Below are 20,594 nucleotides of genomic sequence, written 5' to 3' on the forward strand. Positions count from 1 at the left end.
TCGGCAGAAGCTCGAGCACGCCGAGACTGCTTGATTCTTACGGGCCAACCCGGGTGCAACAAGTTAATTGTCAACAGCGACTGCATGGACGTTGTGGAGTGGAGACCATGAATGATGGAGGGCGCTCTAGTTCTCTTGTTGCTGCCATTTACGAGGATTGCATCTTTTTAGTTCATAATTTTTCTAGTATCCTCTTTGTTCATTGCCCTAGGGAGAGTAATGATGTGGCACATGTGCTTGCATCCAAGGCGGAAGGAGACCTGTCCGTGATTTGGCAGAGCGATTCGCCAGATTTTATCGTTGATGTACTTGCAAACGATGTAAGCTTATTTGAGTCTTCATAAAGTGCCATGAAGGCACGAGATCACGGGCATCGTTCAAAACTGGCTGGCCTAGCACAGAGAACTCAGAGGTGAGTCTGCCTCCGAGCTCGCCGGAGGAGAGCTCAGAGGAAGAAGATCGGACAATGGAGAAGCCGGCCGACGACGAACCCGAGCAGGCGATCACTGACAGGGTCAATGTGGAGAGCTCGGAGGACGAAGACCAAACGATGTGTCCGATGCCCTTACTAAATCTCAGTTGTTCATTAAGCCTTTTAATTAGCATTTCTAACCTTTTTTTTGCGAAAGACATTTCTAACCATTCTCTTTCAAAAAAAATGCACCTCTAACCATTTCCATAACCAATCTACTCCTCACTTGTAGATACAAAATGCACCAATATTGTGCAAACTCACACACTTTTCAGACCGTAATTTCTGGCTAGTTGCTTGTATTTCTATGACCGAGATTCACGGAAATTATATCAACCACGGCAGCTTCACTTGGCAGCGCGTCAGGTGCCATTCGTTCAGCATGCAAAGAAACTCCTACTCCATACAAGATGCTCGCACAACCAGGAGGATTAGGAGCACACTGGGCTACTCCATTTGCAGCACAATACCTACTCAAGATCGTTCAGGAAGAGGGTCAGCTCCGAGAGCGGCATTTACAGAAGGTGGTGGTATCCCATCAGATGATCAGATCTCCTGCACAGCTTGCACTTGGCGGCCTGACAGGCAATGTGTTAACCAGCTGGGACACCATCCGGCATAGCCTGAGGATCATCACACGCCCCGGCTGAAGGTCGTCCCTTATGGAGGCCATCAGCTTGTCCAGGTTTGGCTGCGACAGTGTTGTCTGAGCTTGCCACACCTTGATCGGCAGCTCCGATGGCTCAGAAGGGTACACCGCGCTGTTCCAGATTAAGCAGAGGTGCCATTGTAAGCAAATGGTGTAGGTATGCATAGATAGATATATAGGCTCTGGTTTCGCTGGACTAACCGGCTCAGGTCTGTCATGTCAATGGTGAAAGCAACCCTCTTGGCGCTCTCGTAACCGATGAAGCGCAGACTGAAGATGAGTTGCCCTGCTTGACATGGTACAGATTTTGTAGTGACTACACAATTTTCAGGTTAACAGTGTAAATAGAGCTAGGAAAGAATTGAGCTTGCGATGGAGTTCATACTTACGAATCTTACATACTTAAATTAGTAAGGCCATCATGTGGTGCTCTCCGAGTAAACTCGGAGTTGTTAGCATGCCACTATCTTTTGGTCATATGCCCTTTTAGTTTTATCACATAAATACTTACACATATACTCCCTCCGTTCCAGAGTAGAATCCATTGCTATCTATAATGAGCAGTTTTAACTCCATGTGGAAAAAGGAGGTAACAGGGACCATGTTAAAATTAGCCATCTATAATAAATCGTAACGGTTGTATGGGTCAAGTAAAGTAGTCTCCTCATTTCCAGATGTACCTTCAGCAAGCAACGCGTGGCAACATCTCCATATTTTTCCATTAGTAACACTTGCCAGAAGTTCTGCTTACAGCCTAGCATGTGCACTATCTGCTTACCTACTTTCCATAAAGCAAAATAACAATAAAGACTACACACTGAGGATTTGTCTGAAAATAGTCGTGCATGTACCCGTTCTGTGAAACTTATTAGGAGTGTTGTAATATGTTAATAATATATGTTTATGAGTTAGTGCTTTATGATACAAGCAGTCACTGCATGAAAGTACAAAAGAGAATGGATAGAGAGGAAACCTGTCTGGGAGTCCACACTAAAATCTGCAGAGATCAGACTCAATAATTCCCCTTTAGCATCCTCGATTTCTTCTAGGACATCAATAAGATTACCGAGAAGCAAACTTGTTTCCTGCAAAAATATGTGGGGTTCATTATACTGAATTTTGCTATGTAACTTCCGAGACATGACAGCTGTTGTGGTTGACGCACACAGTTGTGAAGTCAAGCACCGAGGGTTGGGTCTCACTTCTACCTTGATTTTAAAAGTGTAGGGGAACAAGTCTTACCCCTCAAATCTCGATTCTTTTACCAAACCTAAAAGCTTAAGTGTCTTAATATTATTATAGGCATAACATCTCTCAAACTACAAATCAGTACACAAATGTGGTCTAAAATATGTGTATGCCGTATGTGTACAAAGGTAGTGCCCCAATGTCTGCTTAAGGCACACAAATATATTTCATATGCAACTGCATATTATAAGAATTACTTTTAACTTTACTCACAAGAATTAGTCCAAATTGTCTCATATGTAAGAACTTTCAAAGTAAAGGCAAACTCACCATTGTCTTCTTCTGCAAGGATCGTAAGTCACTGAGTCTTTGATTCTCCTCAGCTTTGAAAAGGAAACTGAATGCCACAGTTGCTTTCAAATTTGGAAATGCCTGACCAAGAGAACAGTACCATGAGTTTCGTACATGCAGACACAGAAGAAGAAAATATCAGTTTCCTCATCTCACCTTTTCTATTTTGGTTCCCATCAGTGAGTTACTCACAAATAAGGTTGACATATCACTAAGGTTTAAGATGATCCTGTAAAAGGCACAGTAACACAAGACGTAAGACAAAGACACATGATAACAAGGTTGTCTTCCATTGCTGGCTTGCTGCTACCAATTGTTTTGCAAAACTGGCGGTCACAAGCAGGTACAAGATTGGCAAGATTATGTGCCCCAGGTTCAGGGTTAGACACCACCAAACCTCCGATGTCGGGTTCATTTTACTAGCAAAAAGTTTTGGCTGGTTGAAGAAAGGTTTCATTGAACATAGACATCCTTCCAAAATACGGTAAATAACTTGCCAAGTCCATGCAGGTTCGTCAGGACTAGAGAAAAACAGTTTAAGGTTTAAAGTACATTGGGCCAGTTAAGACCGGTAATTGGTTTCAACAAGTACCAAAGACCTGGAAGTTTCCTGTTCCACAGTGGAGAGGGAAATCATGGTTGCTACACTATGCAAAAGGGAAGGTGAATACAAGGAGTCAGTACCTTTGTAAGAGCAAATTGCGATAGTTGAGAATGACATCACGCTTATTTTCCCTTTTAACAATGTCTTTCAACTCCCAGAGCTAAAAAACAAAAAGTAAATGTAAATGTAAATCACTGAAGGAAGAGAAGTATATACGGTAGACCTAAGGCATGCACCAATACCGATGCTTGCTGGTTGATGATACGACACTGATTTCTCATCTTCAATTGCTCTTCAGCAACCCTGAGGACTTCACTAATATCACCTTTAATGTTGCAAAAATGTTCAAGCGAAATCTTGAGGTTCTCCACCTTCTGTTGAATCATGCTGAGTGCAAGCTTCTTTTCAGTTATCCTAGCATTTCCTTCCTGGGGAAACACATGATACGTTCCCCATAAAAATGTGTGAGTGTCTGACTGAACACACAAGTATTTGCACAAGTGCTATATTTTGGCAAATGCAAGTATGTAACGGGATGATGGTAGAAGCAACTGAATTTATGGAAAAAGAAAGGATAAACTAGAATAAGAACAAATGAGATAACTGGAAGTAAGAGCTGCATTAATGACAGTAGCAATATACTATTATAGCAAGAATCGTTGGTACTGATAGTTGATAGCCCAGAAGTAATACATCAGCTTCACGAAACATAACAGCAACCAAACAAAAGAAAATATATTGCCGAATGTCAGATCTTTTGCAGTTATTCAGTTAACAGACTCTTACAACTTTGGCAAATAAAACAAACATGGTCATTTGAAAGGAATAACTCCGCCTATGTTGTCTCAACATAGCCGGTCCCAAGCCCGGGTAAAGGAGGAGGGTTGTGATAGGCTTGGCGAGCCAATGTAAAAACTCAGCCACTCTTATGGAGATGAAACCCAAAAGATTTTCGTTGGGGTGTAACCCTCTCAGCTGTTAGATGTGTATAGCCCTTTTCTGTTTATCCCCATTGTATAAGGGGTCTCTTGCACTTTACCATACACATGTATATGTATTGGCCTTTGGCCCTCCTGTGAAGGTAGTTGCTGATTATCCAACATGGTATCAGATGCTAGGCTAGCCCCCTCCTCCCGCACGCTGCAACTCCGTGCCCCTCGTTCCTAGCCTGCTCGTCTCCGACCGTCCTGCCGTTCGGCTGCTGCTTCTCCGGCCCGGTCTGCTGCTCCTCCAGCCAGACGCCGTCTCGTCCGGCTCCTCCGGCTGCCTCCTCCGCCGCCCCGTCCGGCAGTTGCGGCCGTTGCCTCGTCCGGCATCCGCGGCCGCTCCCTCGTCCTCAGCTGCGGCCGTTGTCCCGCTCAGCTCCGCCTCTGGCTAGCGCTGCCAAGGCTGGCTAGCGGTTTCTGGATCGGCCGCCCGCTCCTCTCGATCCGTTTCTGGATCGGACGCTCGCCCCCTCCCTCGATCCTCCCTGGCGCATGAGCGCGTGCTGGTCTGCTCGCCTCTCTCGATCCAGATCGAGGCTGTGGGTTCGTTGACTTCCAAAAAAAAACAGAGAGCTCCTCATGTCTTCTTCGGGCTATGTCGTCGTTCCTCGATGTTCGGTGATCTTCGATGGCACCAACTATGCCGAGTTTGCGGGGTTTATGCGTATCCACATGCGCGGTCTTCTTCTGTGGGGTGTTCTCTCTGGCGAGGTCCCCTGCCCACCTTGCCCGGTTGCTCCTGTGGCTCCTACCCCGCCAGCACCGCCGGTTCTTGCTGCTGACGCTTCTCAGGCCGATCGAGATGCCGCCAAGGCTCTCGATGATGCTGCAGTTGATGCTTATGATCAACAGATGTCAGCTTATTCGGATGCCCTGTCTGCCTACCGTGATGATCTGTCTGCTTACACTCAGTGGTGCAATGATGATGCTCGTGTTGCTGCTGTTCTTACTGCGAGTGTCCTCCCTCAGTTCGCCTCGGAGTTCATGGGACTTGGCACAGTTGCAGCGATGTGGTCTTATCTCTGTCAGCGCTATCAGCCCTCTGGTGATACTCTCTACCTCTCTGTGGTGCGTCAGGAGCACGCACTCCAGCAAGGTGATTCCTCTGTTGATGAGTTCTATTCCCAGTGCTCTGCCATCTGGCGTCAGCTTGACTCTCTTCGGACAGTCGTTTGTGGAACTTGCCGTTGCTGCCAGACTACACGGTCCGATTTGGAGTTTCAGCAGGTTCACGAGTTCTTATCTCGTCTCCGCTCTGAGTTCGAGCCTCAACGTGCTCACATGCTTGCTCGTGGTCGTGTTCCTATCTCGGAGGTGCTTGCTGAGCTTCGTGCTGAAGAGACCCGCCTTCGCTCTGCTGGGTTACTTGTGGTTCCATCAGTGTTGGCCGCCCGAGCTCCTATGCCACCTGCTCGCCTCACCGCTCCACCGCTCTTGCCTACTCCTTCAGGGGGGGTGGGTCGCCCTTCTTATGCTGAGAGGGGCCGGTCGCGCCGTGACACCTTCTGTGGTTACTGCTCTCGGCCAGGTCATCCAGAGTCTGATTGCCGTGAGAAGAAGCGAGACCAGAGGCGCTCCTCTTCCAGTGGGACTCCTGGATCCTCCTCGACTCTATCACTCACTGACCAGGACATTGTGAGGCTCAAGCGTCTCTTGGCTTCCTCAGGCTCTTCGTCGACCAGTTCCGTTGCTGCTGTGACTGCATCCACTTCTCCACCACCGCAGGCATCTACACAGTCAGGTACATCTTCGTGGGTTCTCGATTCTGGAGCCTCCTTTCACATGTCTTCTGATTCTTCCATGCTGTCTTCTCTTCGACCTCTTGATTCGCCTGTTAATGTTCTTACCGCTGATGGCACACCTCTTCCTGGTGCTAGTCGTGGTCTTCTTTCCACTCCATCTTTTTCTGTTCCTAGTGTTTCACATGTTCCTCGCCTCACCATGAATCTTTTTTCCGCTGCCCAACTTACTGATTCTGGTTGTCGTGCCATTCTTGATACCGACTCTTGCTCCATTCAGGATCGTCGCACCAAGGCTTTGGTTGGTGCTGGCCCCCAGCGCCATGAGTCAGAGGGCCTTTGGGAGGTTGACTGGCTTTGTGTTCCTTCCGCTGCCACCACTTCTGCCAGCTCCCATGCTCTTGTTGCCTCTTCGTCTGCGTCCTTCCAGCAGTGGCATCATTGCCTTGGTCACATCTGTGGCTCTCGCTTGTCTTCTTTAGTTCGTCAGGGCCTCTTAGGGTCTGTATCTGGAGATGTTTCTTTACATTGTAATGGCTGCAGACTTGGCAAACAGACCCAGTTACCTTATCTCAGCGTCCTTTTGACTTAGTTCATTCTGATGTATGGGGTCCTACCCCCTTTGATTCGAAAGGTGGTCATCGCTATTATATCTTGTTTATTGATGATTTCTCTCGCTACACTTGGCTCTACTTCATGAAATCTCGCAGTGAGGTTCTCTATATACAAACGTTTTGCTGCCATGGTTCACACCCGGTTTTCCACGCCCATTCGTACTTTTCGTGCTGACTCCGCTGGTGAGTTTATCTCCCAGCTGTTGCGTGGTTTTCCTGCGGAACGGGGTACTCTTGCCCAGTTCTCATGTCCTGGTGCACATGCTCAGAATGGCGTTGCCGAACGTAAGCATCGTCATCTACTTGAGACGGCTCGTGCACTAATGATTGCCGCTACCCTCCCACCCCACTTTTGGGCTGAGGCTGTTTCTGCATCCACCTATCTCATCAACATTCAGCCATCGACTGCTCTGCAGGGTGGTATTGAGTGTCTCACTGGTCGCTCTCCTGACTACTCAGCTCTTCGTATGTTTGGATGTGTGTGTTATGTCCTTGCACCGCGAGAACGCACCAAACTGACTGCTCAGTCGGTTGAGTGTGTTTTCCTTGGCTACAGTGATGAGCACAAGGGCTATCGCTGTTGGGATCCTATTGGTCGTCGTTTGCGCATCTCGCGTGATGTGACCTTTGACGAGTCTCGCTCTTACTACCCACATCCTTCTTCCTCGAGCTTCTCTGTGGACGATATTTCTTTTCTTCTTCTCCCTAATACACCCTGCTATGTACCTCATGTTTCCCCTCCTCCTCCTGCACCTCTCCTTCCTTCTCCTTTCCCACCAGCACCATCTTCCCCATCCTCCTCCTCCACCATCATCTCCAGTCCGTCGCCCTCTCTCACCATTTCCTCTCCACTATACTCGTCGCCCTCGTTCTGAGGATGCTTCCCCTGACGCGCCTTCCACCTCTGGTGCACCTCCTTTCACGCCTCCTCCGGTTCATAACCTCCGTGCTCGGCCTTGCCCCCCGCCTGATCGGTACTCTCCTGATCGGTACGGTCTCTCTGTTATTGCTGAGCCCACTTCCTATCGGACTGCCATGACTCAGCCTGAATGGCAGCTTGCGATGGCCGAAGAGCTTGTTGCCCTTGAGCGCTCTGGCACATGGGATCTAGTTTCCCTCCCTTCCGGTGTTCGTCCCATCACCTGCAAGTGGGTCTACAAGATTAAGACTCGCTCCGATGGTTCTCTTGAGCGCTACAAAGCGCGCCTTGTGGCCCGTGGTTTTCAGCAGGAGCAGGGATGCGATTATGATGAGACATTCGCTCCTGTGGCCCACATGACCACTGTTCGCACTCTTCTTGCTGTGGCTTCTGTTCGTCATTGGTCTATCTCTCAACTTGATGTTCAGAACGCCTTTCTTAATGGCGAGTTGCGTGAGAAGGTTTATATGCAGCCACTACCGGGGTACTATGCTCCTGATGGTATGGTCTGCAGACTTCGCCGCTCCCTCTATGGTCTTAAACAGGCCCCTCGCGCCTGGTTTGAGCGTTTCGCCTCTGTGGTGACTGCCATTGGTTTCTTGCCCAGTGATCATGATCCCGCGTTGTTTGTTCACACATCTCCTCGTGGTCGGACTCTTCTCCTTCTCTACGTTGATGACATGATCATCACCGGTGACGACTCTGACTACATAGCCTTTGTTAAGGCTCGCCTTCGCGACCAGTTCCTCATGACTGATCTTGGTCCACTTTGCTATTTTCTTGGGATTGAGATCTCCTCGACCTCTGATGGCTTCTACATCTCCCAAGAAAAATATATTCAGGATCTTCTTGCTCGCGCTGCTCTCGGTTATGAGCGCACTGTTGTGACTCCTATGGAGCTCAATGTTCAGCTTCGTGCCTCTGATGGTGACCCTCTCCCTAATCCCACTCGCTATCGTCACCTTGTTGGCAGTCTTGTCTATCTTGCTGTTACGCGTCCTAATATCTCCTATCCTGTCCACATCCTGAGTCAGTTCGTTTCAGTCCCCACCTCTGTCCACTATAGTCATCTCCTCCCTGTTCTACGATATCTTCGTGGCACGATCTCTCAGCGCCTTTTCTTTCCCCGCTCCAGCTCTCTTGAGCTCCAGGCCTACTCTGATGCTACCTGGGCTAGTGATCCCTCTGATCGACGCTCGTTGTCTGCTTATTGTGTCTTTCTTGGTGGCTCTCTTATTGCCTGGAAGACAAAGAAACAAACTGCAGTTTCTCGCTCGAGTACAAAGGCTAAGTTGCGAGCCATGGCTATGCTGACGGCTGAGGTGATCTGGTTACGGTGGTTACTTGAGGATTTTGGTGTGTCTGCTACTACCTCGACTCCCTTATTGTCAGACAGTACTGGTGCTATTAGTATTGCGCGTGACCCGGTGACAGGCCCGTTGACAAGGGAGGCCAAATTGGCCGACCGCACAGGGCCCCCAAATTTTAGGGGCCCCAGTCTAGAAAATATTATGTGTATATATGAGAAAAGGGCCCAGTAAACCAACACTTAGGCAGCCCATTCTAGCAACCAAATACATGCACGCACGCAGCCTCGTGCCTGCCTGTTGGTTTGCCGTAACTCCCGATCGCATCGCCAGTTTTATCCCTGATTTAGCTATCCCTAGATCGAGGAGAGGTCTCTAGCAGCGCAAGGGGCGGCTGGCGACGGCAGGCGAGGGCGGCAGGAGTAGGAGACGTGCGTACGCGCCGCCGGCCGGCTACGCTCCACGGCGCCGTATTAGGTATTACAGCCGCTACGGCGCATCGTCCCTGCCGGCATAAATCCTTTTATAAGAAGCCCTATTTTATTTTGCTAGAGTAGACTCATTTTTGTTAAACAATTTTTTACAATGTTACATCAAGGTGAAGTATGTTTTATACAAGGTGAAATATTACATAGAATTCGAAATGATTCATATTATTTTTGTCTGTTTTGTAAAACAGAAAGAATCATGCATAGAAGGAACTATGATTCTAGTGCTGAAAAGCATATGAAGAAAACAAAACTATAAGTTGATGCTCGATCCCAAAAGGGTACTCTTGATAAATGTGATGAAAGAATCTGATCGCAAAAAGGAGAAGATTAATTATGAAGATATCATCAAAGATTATACTTCTTTTAGTACAAATGAGGTCAGTTTATTGCTTCAGTACCATCTTCACTATTTTACCATTAGTATTCGGTATATTTTCTAAATATTGTATCAAATAACACATATTTGAAGTTATATAATTAAATTAAAATTAGAGTATGCTTTACTTACATTAGTTCTTTAGGTATAGGTATATGATTTAAAAAAAATCAGGGCCCTACTTTGATCCTCGTCCCGGGCCCCCAAATTTCTGGAGACGGCCCTGCCCGGTGAAGCACGAGCTCACCAAACACATCAGTGTGGATGCCCACTTTGTGCGTGCTGCTGTGCAGGATCAGACTCTCGCTCTTCACTATGTGCCCTCTGAGTTACAGTTGGCGGACTTCTTCACGAAGGCACAGACTCGAGCGCAGCATAGTTTTCTTCTCTCCAAACTCAATGTTGTTGATCCACCATGAGTTTGAGGGGGGGTGTTAGATGTGTATAGCCCTTTTCTGTTTATCCCCATTGTATAAGGGGTCTCTTGCACTTTACCATACACATGTATATGTATTGGCCTTTGGCCCTCCTGTGAAGGTAGTTGCTGATTATCCAACATCAGCGACGCGCCACATCGAAACCCGGGTGTGGTGGAAAATGAGCAAGGGTCGGGCCGTCACCCCCCAGGTGGCGCGCCGTATCTTGATCCGGATACGGTGGCAAGTGAGCGAGGATCGGGTCGTCGCATCCTTAGTGGCGCGCTACATCGGCGCCCGGATGTAGTGGAAAATGAGCAAGGGTCTTCGCATTTGACTCGACGAGTGCGAAGGGTAAGGAGCTAGCCGAGCCTAGGAGGATTCGCTTAGGTAGCTGGAACGTAGGGTCTCTGACAGGGAAGCTTCGGGAGCTAGTTGATGCAGCGGTGAGGAGAGGTGTTGATATTCTTTGCTTCCAAGAAACCAAATGGAGAGGACAGAAGGCGAAGGAGGTGGAGGATACCGGCTTCAAGCTGTGGTACACGGGGACGGCTGCAAACAGAAATGGCGTAGGCATCTTGATCACCAAGAGCCTCAAGTATGGAGTGGTAGACGTCAAGAGACGTGGGGACCGGATTATCCTGGTCAAGCTGGTAGTTGAGGACTTGGTTCTCAATGTTATCAGCGCGTATGCCCCGCAAGTAGGCCACAATGAGAACACCAAGAGGGAGTTCTGGGAAGGCCTGGAAGACATGGTTAGGAGTGTACCGATTGGTGAGAAGCTCTTCATAGGAGGAGACCTCAATGGCCACGTGGGTACATCTAACACAGGTTTTGAAGGGGCGCATGGGGGCTTTGGCTATGGCATCGGGAATCAAGGAGGAGAAGATGTCTTAAGTTTTGCTCTAGCCTACAACATGATTGTAGCTAACACCCTCTTTAGAAAGAGAGAATCACATCTGGTGACTTTTAGTAGTGGCCAACACTCTAGCCAGATTGATTTCATCCTCTCGAGAAGAGAAGATAGGCGTACCTGGAGAGAGTGTTGTACCCCAGCATAAGCTGGTGGTTGCTGACTTCCGCTTTCGGATTCGTGTCCAGCGGGATAAGCGTGCCAAAGTCGCTAGAACGAAGTGGTGGAAGCTCAAGGGGGAGGTAGCTCAGGCGTTCAAGGAGAGGGTCATTAAGGAGGGCCCTTGGGAGGAAGGAGGGGATGCGGACAATGTGTGGATGAAGATGGCGACTTGCATTCGTAAGGTGGCCTCAGAGGAGTTTGGAGTGTCCAGGGGAAGGAGAAGCAAAGATAAGGATACCTGGTGGTGGAATGATGATGTCCAGAAGGCGATTAAAGAGAAGAAAGATTGCTTCAGACGCCTATACCTGGATAGGAGTGTAGACAACATAGAGAAGTACAAGATGGCGAAGAAGGCTGCAAAGCGAGCTGTTGGTGAAGCAAGGGGTCGGGCATATGAGGACCTCTACCAACGGTTAGGCACGAAGGAAGGCGAAAGGGACATCTATAAGATGGCCAAGATCCGAGAGAGGAAGACGAGGGATATTGGCCAAGTCAAATGCATCAAGGACGGAGCAGGCCAACTCTTGGTGAAGGACGAGGAGATTAAACATAGATGGCGGGAGTACTTCGACAAGCTGTTCAATGGGGAGAATGAGAGTTCTACCATTGAACTGGACGACTCCTTTGATGAGACTAGCATGCGTTTTGTGCGGCGAATCCAGGAGTCTGAGGTCAAGGAGGCTTTAAAAAGGATGAAAGGAGGCAAGGCGATGGGCCCTGATTGTATCCCCATTGAGGTGTGGAAAGGTCTCGGGGACATAGCGATAGTATGGCTAACCAAGCTTTTCAACCTCATTTTTCGGGCAAACAAGATGCCAGAAGAATGGAGACGGAGTATATTAGTACCAATCTTCAAGAACAAGGGGGATGTTCAGAGTTGTACTAATTACCGTGGAATTAAGCTGATGAGCCATACAATGAAGCTATGGGAGAGAGTCATTGAGCACCGCTTAAGAAGAATGACAAGCGTGACCAAAAATCAGTTTGGTTTCATGCCTAGGAGATGGACCATGGAAGCCATTTTCTTGGTACGACAACTTATGGAGAGATATAGGGAGCAAAAGAAGGACTTGCATATGGTGTTCATTGACTTGGAGAAGGCCTATGATAAGATACCACGGAATGTCATGTGGTGGGCCTTGGAGAAACACAAAGCCCCAGCAAAGTACATTACCCTCATCAAGGACATGTATGATAATGTTGTGACAAGTGTTCGAACAAGTGATGTCGACACTGACGACTTCCCGATTAAGATAGGACTGCATCAGGGGTCAGCTTTGAGCCCTTATCTTTTTGCATTGGTGATGGATGAGGTCACAAGGGATATACAAGGAGATATCCCATGGTGTATGCTCTCTGCGGATGATGTGGTGCTAGTTGACGATAGTCGGACAGGGGTAAATAGGAAGTTAGAGTTACGGAGACAAACCTTGGAATCGAAAGGGTTTAGGCTTAGTAGAACTAAAACCGAGTACATGATGTGCGGTTTCAGCACTACTAGGTGTGAGGAGGAGGAGGTTAGCCTTGATGGCCAGGTGGTTCCCCAGAAGGACACCTTTCGGTATTTGGGGTCAATGCTGCAGGGGGATGGGGGTATTGATGAAGATGTGAACCATCGAATCAAAGCCGGATGGATGAAGTGGCGCCAAGCTTCTGGCATTCTCTGTGACAAGAAAGTGCCACAAAAGCTAAAAGGCAAGTTCTACAGGACGGCGGTTCGACCCGCAATGTTGTATGGCGCTGAGTGTTGGCCAACTAAAGGGCGACATGTTCAACAGTTAGGTGTTGCAGAGATGCGTATGTTGAGATGGATGTGTGGCCACACGAGGAAGGATCGAGTCCGGAATGATGATATACGAGATAGAGTTGGGGTAGCACCAATTGAAGAGAAGCTTGTCCAACATCGTCTGAGATGGTTTGGGCATATTCAGCGCAGGCCTCCAGAAGCTCCAGTGCATAGCAGACGGCTAAAGCGTGCGGAGAATGTCAAGAGAGGGCGGGGTAGACCGAATTTGACATGGGAGGAGTCCGTTAAGAGAGACCTGAAGGATTGGAGTATCACCAAAGAGCTAGCTATGGACAGGGGTGCGTGGAAGCTTGCTATCCATGTGCCAAAGCCATGAGTTGGTTGCGAGATCTTATGGGTTTCACCTCTAGCCTACCCCAACCTGTTTGGGACTAAAGGCTTTGTTGTTGTTGTTGTTGTTTGGTCATTTGAAAGGAATGCCTGACAGTATGATATTTTGATATGCAACACAGAAAGAGCAGGAAAAAGGATATAAAACTATGAATGACCATAATTATGCGAAGAACGGTAGTACACAGTGATGTACCAGTCTGTCACAGGTATTAATCAAAGTTTCTGTATAAAGAGGACCTCCCTTCATCTGTGCAGCACCCATTGTAGGACGACGAAGCTGTGAAATCTTGGATTTCAAATAGCGGCATTCTTGAATTCCAACTTGACATAGTTGTGCTTTGTTCTGCACCAAAACAGACGGGGGCAAGCTAATAGCTTACTGCACTTGTACCTTATAAGCTATCAAAAAAGCTGAAAGGAAGACAAAGAAATTCTTACTCGCAGTTTATCAAGTTTAACACGATTTATTTGCAGTTTTGCCTTTTCATATGAAAGCTTGCCATGGAGAGTCATTGCCTCAGCTAGTCTGGGATCTTGCATCCTCTGCATTCAGAAAACGAACACAACAGATAAGTGGAAGTAATTTTCCTAACAGCGACAGGCAATATGACAACTAATTAATGATAGCATACCACAGCAGCAGGAAGCCTCTTATATGTTCTAGCCACATGAACCTTCCCCAGCATATCTCCTAACATATCAAGCTTCATTAAGAAAACAAGATAAATATATAAGATACAACAAACTCACGCTCCAACATTTCCACAAGATATTTTGAATGCTAGATCATTAGGTTGAACTACAGAATTGAACACATATAAGAATAAATCAAGTTGCAGCAAAAGGAAGTTCACAAAAGAGATATAGAGAACCATAGATTCTGAAGATCAATTAGTAACTGTACACAAGCTCCAAATAGGCAAATGTGCCATATCAGATTGTCTCTAAAAAGTCTGCCAAAACTTGATGGGAGAGGAATTCACTAAGGACCGCAGCTTCCAGATTTGCGAATAGAAACAGATATGTTTGGAACAATCAAACGATGTTTGAAGGAATGTGGTCAGAACTAATCCTAGATTACTTTTTCCAGCCACCTTGTGTGTTTATTACGGAAGATAATGCTACCTCAAAACTCTTGAGAGTTAAAAGATGATTGCTTTCCAAACACAGTTACAAGGTTCGAAGAACTATGTGGAGCCAATGTTTGATCCTAAAGACCACAATAATATATTTGCTCAGCTAAAATTGAAGGAATAATCAAGATCGAGGCTAACAACTTGAGTATGAGATCGTGATGCAAGAATCTATAGGACTAAAGAATTATTTTCACAGTGCAGTAGATATTTCATCTAAACAGTGTAAAAGGTTTTATTCATTTGAAGAGTTAGCATAGTTAAAAAAGGCGCGCCTAGGCAGGCGCTTAAGCACACCTAGGCTCCAGGCGATAGCAAAACGCCTAGTGCTTAATATGCGCTGCGCTTAAGCGTGCGCTTTGGCCATAAAAATGCAAGGCGGTAACAAAATGCACAATTAACTCCTAGCGTTTTTTTTTAACTTCGAGAGTTAGTGAGTTATACCTATGTTTGTAACTAGTTTTGAACAGAACCAGCAAAGAGAATAATTCGAGTAGAGTAATGTACTACTCCCTTCAGTACGAGCAATTACTGAAGCACATCAAAATAGAATAAGCAGTACTGCAAGGGTCTCTGAAGTATTCGAAGTGAATGAACAAGAAGACAGTAACTTAGTCCAGTAACAGGGCAAAATGCATACCTGTTGTAGGTTAAGCTTACTAATAGATTCTGGGCGTATATGCATTTGCTTCATGGAATCAGATACGCTGAATACTACCTGCACGAGGGAAACACTCAAGATTTTATACTGACTATTCACTCCGAAGTTCAAACATCTTGAAGACCAACAAACATGAATGACTTTGAAATCTTGGATACAGTTTAAACTGGCAGCTTTCTGTCTTACCTTGTTCCAATCATCACTTAATGATTGTGCACTATCATGAGCCTCACTCTGACTTTCTTCTGCCATACGAGAAGACAATGATACACAAGGAAGTTGTTTTCGTGATGTTACTGGGCTTCTAGGTCCCTTTGCTCTTTTCTCAGGCAATGAATGTTCAGCACAGACATTTTCTTCAGAGCTCCTTTTTCTTCCAGTGCCATCCACATCCATATGAGAATTGCATTCATGATTTGCTAGGCTACCCAAAGCAGGGACATCGCACAGAGTATCCTGAACCTCAGTGGCCTCACTCAGCTCCTGCCTTGGAGGAGCACCTAGAATAGAAGCCTGACCGGTTTTCTCTGGCTGTTGTGGTGTTTCAGAATAAGAAGCTGACACGGTGCAGCCATGATCTTCAGCTTTGCTGAATGTGTTATGTGGTTTCTGAACAAGCTCATTTCTCTCAACTAACGGTAATCGACAATTATGAGCTACAGGTGATTCATGAAGCTTGAACTTTAGTACATGATCGAGATCTGAAATTCTCTTACCATGTTTCATAAACTCACTCCCCAAAGAAGATGCCTCATGGCTTACCGCATTACCAGTGGAATGAACAATAGGACTGAAGATTTGCTGCCTTTTGGAGCGTAGGGAAGATACAGAACCTTGCGTAATTTGCAACGGCTGAACTAGTGTTTTAGGAGTATGTAAAACAGTTTCCGAATTCAAGATTTCACTTTGCTGGTGCAACTGCTCAGCATCCCTCGTTGAAAAGGTAGGAACTGCACTTGCAATTTGATTTGCTCCATGTGCTTCATCTTTTGACAATGATTGATCCAATACAGGAGGTTGCAAGTCAATATTACTCATGAAGGACCCATAAGGTGGAGGTGGAGAGAGCAACGAAGCAGTTTTTACAGTTCTATTGACATCAGGATGAACGGTTATATGATCATCACTGCAGTTCTCCTGCAAACTAAGCAATTCCAAAAAACAGGTAAGTGCCAAAAAAATGGATTGCCAGCAAAGCAAGTCAACTAATTATTAGTTTCGAACCAAATCACAGTAAAGAAATTAAGAGAAATATGAGAAACAACAAACTTGTAAATGATTTTAGCTTATATTCAACAGTCCTATGGTAGTATAAGTGCATAATTGTCTCCAACTATTGCTATGGAGAATGTTTACAGAAACAATGGCATGCTAGATAGCACACTAAGCTGAACGATCAAGTTCAGCCTTCAGGCTTCAGGTGCTTGACCCAATAGGTCACTAAGAAATCTCTGAAGTACAAAGCATCCATAAACAGTTAGGGGGTGTTCGATTTGTGACTATGGTTGTCTTAGGTTGCCACGCCCCTTATGACCAAATTAGTGGGGTGTTTGGTTCAAGCCTAACCTTAGGCAAGATTTTTTGTCACACTAGGACCCCACATCACAAAAACTCAAAAAGTGTGGCAAGATTCCCTTAGGCTTGCCAACTTGTGGCTTCCATTTTATTGTACTAAGCTTAGGCAAGTTTAGCAAAAAAATGTGTGGCAAAGTGTGGCATTGCAAAGCTTAGAACCAAACAGCCCCTTATGATTTTCATGTTTGCTATCAAGAATATTTGAAGTTTTTTATTACATAAAAAAATGTCATCAACACTGATTGCAATGATAATTCCTAGGACATACCAATAATACGGACAGAAAACTGCCAAAAAAAACTTCTCAGTGATATGTTGACCATAGTATTGACAGAGTGAGATTATTTGTGATTGAGGTGTTATGTGACACAATGGGCTAACCGGTTATATCAGATATTTCTCGCTTTAAGCCATATATTATTGTTATATTTCTAGAAATTCAGTTAAATAGGGCTAAACCAAGTTCTCCAAAAAGACCGGATCCCAACGAGAACCTAAGTACACCAAAGGTTCTAAAGCTTGTACTATTATTCACTCTAGGCAAGCAATTTACACATTGATTTAGCAGGTACCCACAGATGCTTATTGTACTCGCGTCACTTAATACAACAGCCATAGGTAACAATAGCATGCCTTATGCCGCAAGCCCGCAAATACTTCTTAACTGACACCAAGTAACAAAGCTGCAAGCAACATGCCCAATCACGTGCTATGAAATGCAATCATGAAACCTTGTGTGCATTCACTCTTTTGCTACTTCTAACCAACAGATAGCTATATTGGCGCATGAGAATCTTTGAGCCCGAATTAAACCAACACTGGGAAGTAGGACAACCAAATAATGTTTAGAGACTTTAGTAACACAATTTAATGTCACAGGTTCATGAATTGCAGTGATATCATGCATGGGCTGCTTTCTCAAAGAAAAAAAGGCAAATAAGAGAGAACTGTCAAATACCTGATCTGAGATTTATCATGAATATCAACTACCATTGCATTGTCTTCTTCGGTCGGATCAGAGCTACTAGTAATGTGCTCCTCAAGAGAACTAACGGAGCCCAGCTCATCAGAAGACACACCATTGCCAATATATGATTTTTCTCGCCTGTGTTCTTTCTCAGATGCAGGCAGTGTCAAAGCATGCTTGGAAGTTATGAAGTTCGTTTCATCTTTAGGAGACGTTGGTTCCTGAACCTCTTGCAGTAAATTGTTCAATGTGGGTGACAAGTTAGTATAATCATAACGTTTAGGGTTTTCTGCACACAGACTCATGTCGGTCAACGCATCCCGGCCACCACTTGATTTTACAGACTCTGATCCCTTCAGCGCCTTTAGCGGTGTTGCAGATTCCGAACCGAGTGTCCTTAGACTTCCAGCTGAGTGGAGTGAACAATCATCTGGAGGAATAACATTGTTGAAATGCAAAGAAAACGTGTGGGAATCTAAAGTTAAATCATGGCCATTGTCCTCCGACATTCCAGAATCTGATGGTCTCCCAGATTGAATAAAACTTGCTGACACGACCCCAAAGAAGTTGTCATCTGTCAAGACAAACAAGCATGCAGGTAAGAAGATATAGCACCTGCACACAGAATAATCCAGCACACTAGCTAAGGAATAACTAAGAAAACAGAATGGCTAGTGGCTACAGTAAAGGAACGGATAATTTGCCGTTGATCTAAACTACCATACATCATAGCAACATTTTAAGAGAAAGATATAGTGAAACTACTAACATGTAACCTCAAATGCATTAGCAAGGTGTGGTCTGGAGATCTTAGTGAGCAGACAGTAACAATATCTGGTCCTTACTATATTAAGCAATAAAATACCCAATATAAATATGTATTTGCATGTATATTCAACAGTCTACCAGTCAACAGTCACTTTCTGTACACTCTGCATCAAACAGATCGAAGTGATACGGAAAATGATTTTGGAACCCAAATTGCTCAAGTTCTCACAACAAAGCATAAAGCCCAGCCTTAAGTGCTCACTGTGACACACTTCACACAACACTCGGACGAAATAAAAACTATGGCATCGTAAATGAGTAATTTCCATCTTCAACCGTCTGCGGCCTCAGCTTTCTAAGGCAAATGCGTAGACAAGGACAAAAAAGGGCATGACCGAAATCTTTGGTTCCAGCAAGAAAGTGAGCAAAAACAGAAAACCTGAAAGCAACTAAAATTAATGTTATGTTTTCATATGGAGGATTTGGATTCAAATCCTATAGAATTTGACCAAAAACGAAAGCCTCCAAAAGATATCTAACTCATTCCAACACTCGTTGCCATTAGTGTTTCTAGACTCTTTTTTCAGAAGCAAGGGGAAAAATAATGCCTAAATTCTAAACGAAAGTAGAAGTTCAAGGCCTAGTTAATTTAATTATCTCTTCCATTCCAGGGACCCGAGAATGCCAATATTAGCACGAATTCGTATGGAAATGTAACTCAGTATTCAAACAACTATTCAGAGTTCCTAGAGCTCCTTGTACGGCCTGTTGGAAAACCCGCTGTCGGACCTGATTCATTGCCCTTTGTTTTTCAAAATAAAGGGTTTCGATTTTAGACTTTTCTAATTGTTCCAAACTAATAGAAGTAGCATTAATCAAATTTGCTTTTTCTCGTTCTATCTCAGAGTATCCATTCATTTGATACTCATCCGCTTCTAGTTCGACTTTCTGTAATCGAATGCGAGCTTTTAAACATAAGCAAATGAACATGGCTCAGCAACAAGTGAAACCGTTTGTCCATTGAAGACTGAAGGGTGAAGGCCAGCCTTAAAATAAACCATTGACTCGAGCAGTTAAAGTGAGGTGAGGAACCCCTGATAAACAAACATAACTAATCTAAAAATTGGCTTGATAGATGCAACATTCTGAGCCTCGAAATTAATTAATGCCCAAATTAACCAGTGTGCATCACTTGTAATGAGCTAAATGTGGGCTGGTAATGAAATGAAACAAGCTACTCGCAAGAAGAAAATCTTAGACAAACAAAAGGAGGAGGCTACCTCCTTCGAACGAGGACATGGACCCGGCAGCGCTGCCGGGGGAGGCGGAACTGGCACCCACATCCCCGAGCCAACCGAAGGGTGACTCGTCCTCTCCCTCCGTCTCGTCGCCCTCCGCCGCGTCGCCCGCGAGGGGCCTCCCGGGAGATGGGGACGGGGAGGCGGGGCGCTCGTCCGGGGGCGTCTCGAAGTCCTCGTCGCGGTCGAACACGTGCACGGCAGTGGTGTCCGCGAAGCTCACGCGGCGGGAGCGCTTCCGCGCCATCGTCTCCTCCTCCGTCGCCGGCGACTGGAGGACGGCCCCGCCGCTGGTGTCCATGGGAGCGGGGCTCGGGGTGGTGGAGCTAGGGTTCCGGCGTTGGAAACGGTGGGGAAGACGACGGGGGACTGGGGTGCGGGCTTTTGGAGGGAAATTGTTTTGGGTTGGCGAATTTCCGTGAACGGGACGAAAAGGTTGTTGCGCAATGGGCTTCCGTTTTTTTTTCAACACAGTACAGACGCAAGCGTTCATATACACGCGCATACACTCACTCTATGAACGCACACACGCACATCCCACCCCTAGAAATTCTGAAATAAATTCAAAAATAAATGCGAGCACCAGGACTTAAAACTTGATGGCTGGGGATACCACAATCCCTCTAACCATCCAACCACAAGTTGGTTCGCCGCAATGGGCTTCCGCTACCACGTTTGGAAAGGGTAAAGTGTGCGCATATCTTGGCTGAATATTTTTTTAAGAGCTATTACTATTTGCATTGTGTTGTCAACAAGAAAAATACTATTTGCACTATGGTGTAAAAAAAACTCTATTCGCATGGAAAAAAAGGCGCGTGGCGACATGCAGAGGGTCAGATCGGTTTGTCCGGTTGCAAAAATCCGT

General features: G+C 45.9%; 1 protein-coding gene across 1 annotated transcript; it reads right to left on the minus strand.

Annotated features, from left to right (window-relative positions):
- Positions 1-642: 642 nt before the first annotated feature.
- LOC109758991 (uncharacterized) lies at positions 643-20,134 on the minus strand. Its single transcript, XM_020317835.4, has 14 exons — positions 19,712-20,134; positions 17,655-18,237; positions 15,308-16,265; positions 15,101-15,178; positions 13,960-14,031; positions 13,766-13,870; positions 13,521-13,670; positions 3,507-3,692; positions 3,345-3,424; positions 2,817-2,889; positions 2,640-2,741; positions 2,095-2,206; positions 1,323-1,407; positions 643-1,233 (listed from the first exon to the last, which is right to left on the minus strand). Exons 1-14 carry the CDS (start codon positions 20,028-20,030, stop codon positions 1,011-1,013), a joined length of 3,126 nt encoding a protein of 1,041 aa, XP_020173424.1. The 5' UTR covers positions 20,031-20,134; the 3' UTR covers positions 643-1,010.
- Between the last annotated feature and the right edge of the window lie 460 nt (positions 20,135-20,594).

The sequence above is a fragment of the Aegilops tauschii genome, chromosome 7 (genome assembly GCF_002575655.3).
Source record: "Aegilops tauschii subsp. strangulata cultivar AL8/78 chromosome 7, Aet v6.0, whole genome shotgun sequence".
Lineage (NCBI taxonomy): Eukaryota > Viridiplantae > Streptophyta > Magnoliopsida > Poales > Poaceae > Aegilops > Aegilops tauschii.

What these genes read in the sequence shown, in the direction of transcription:
- LOC109758991 (XM_020317835.4), bottom strand. Translation starts at nt 20,030, where the DNA reads ATGGACACCAGCGGCGGGGCCGTCCTCCAGTCGCCGGCGACGGAGGAG. An exon ending in TAGTGTGGACTCCCAGACAG is followed by an intron (nt 1,408 to 2,094) that starts GTTTCCTCTCTA and finishes CATGTCAAGCAG; the next exon opens with GGCAACTCATCTTCAGTCTG. An exon ending in GACATGACAGACCTGAGCCG is followed by an intron (nt 1,234 to 1,322) that starts GTTAGTCCAGCG and finishes AATCTGGAACAG; the next exon opens with CGCGGTGTACCCTTCTGAGC.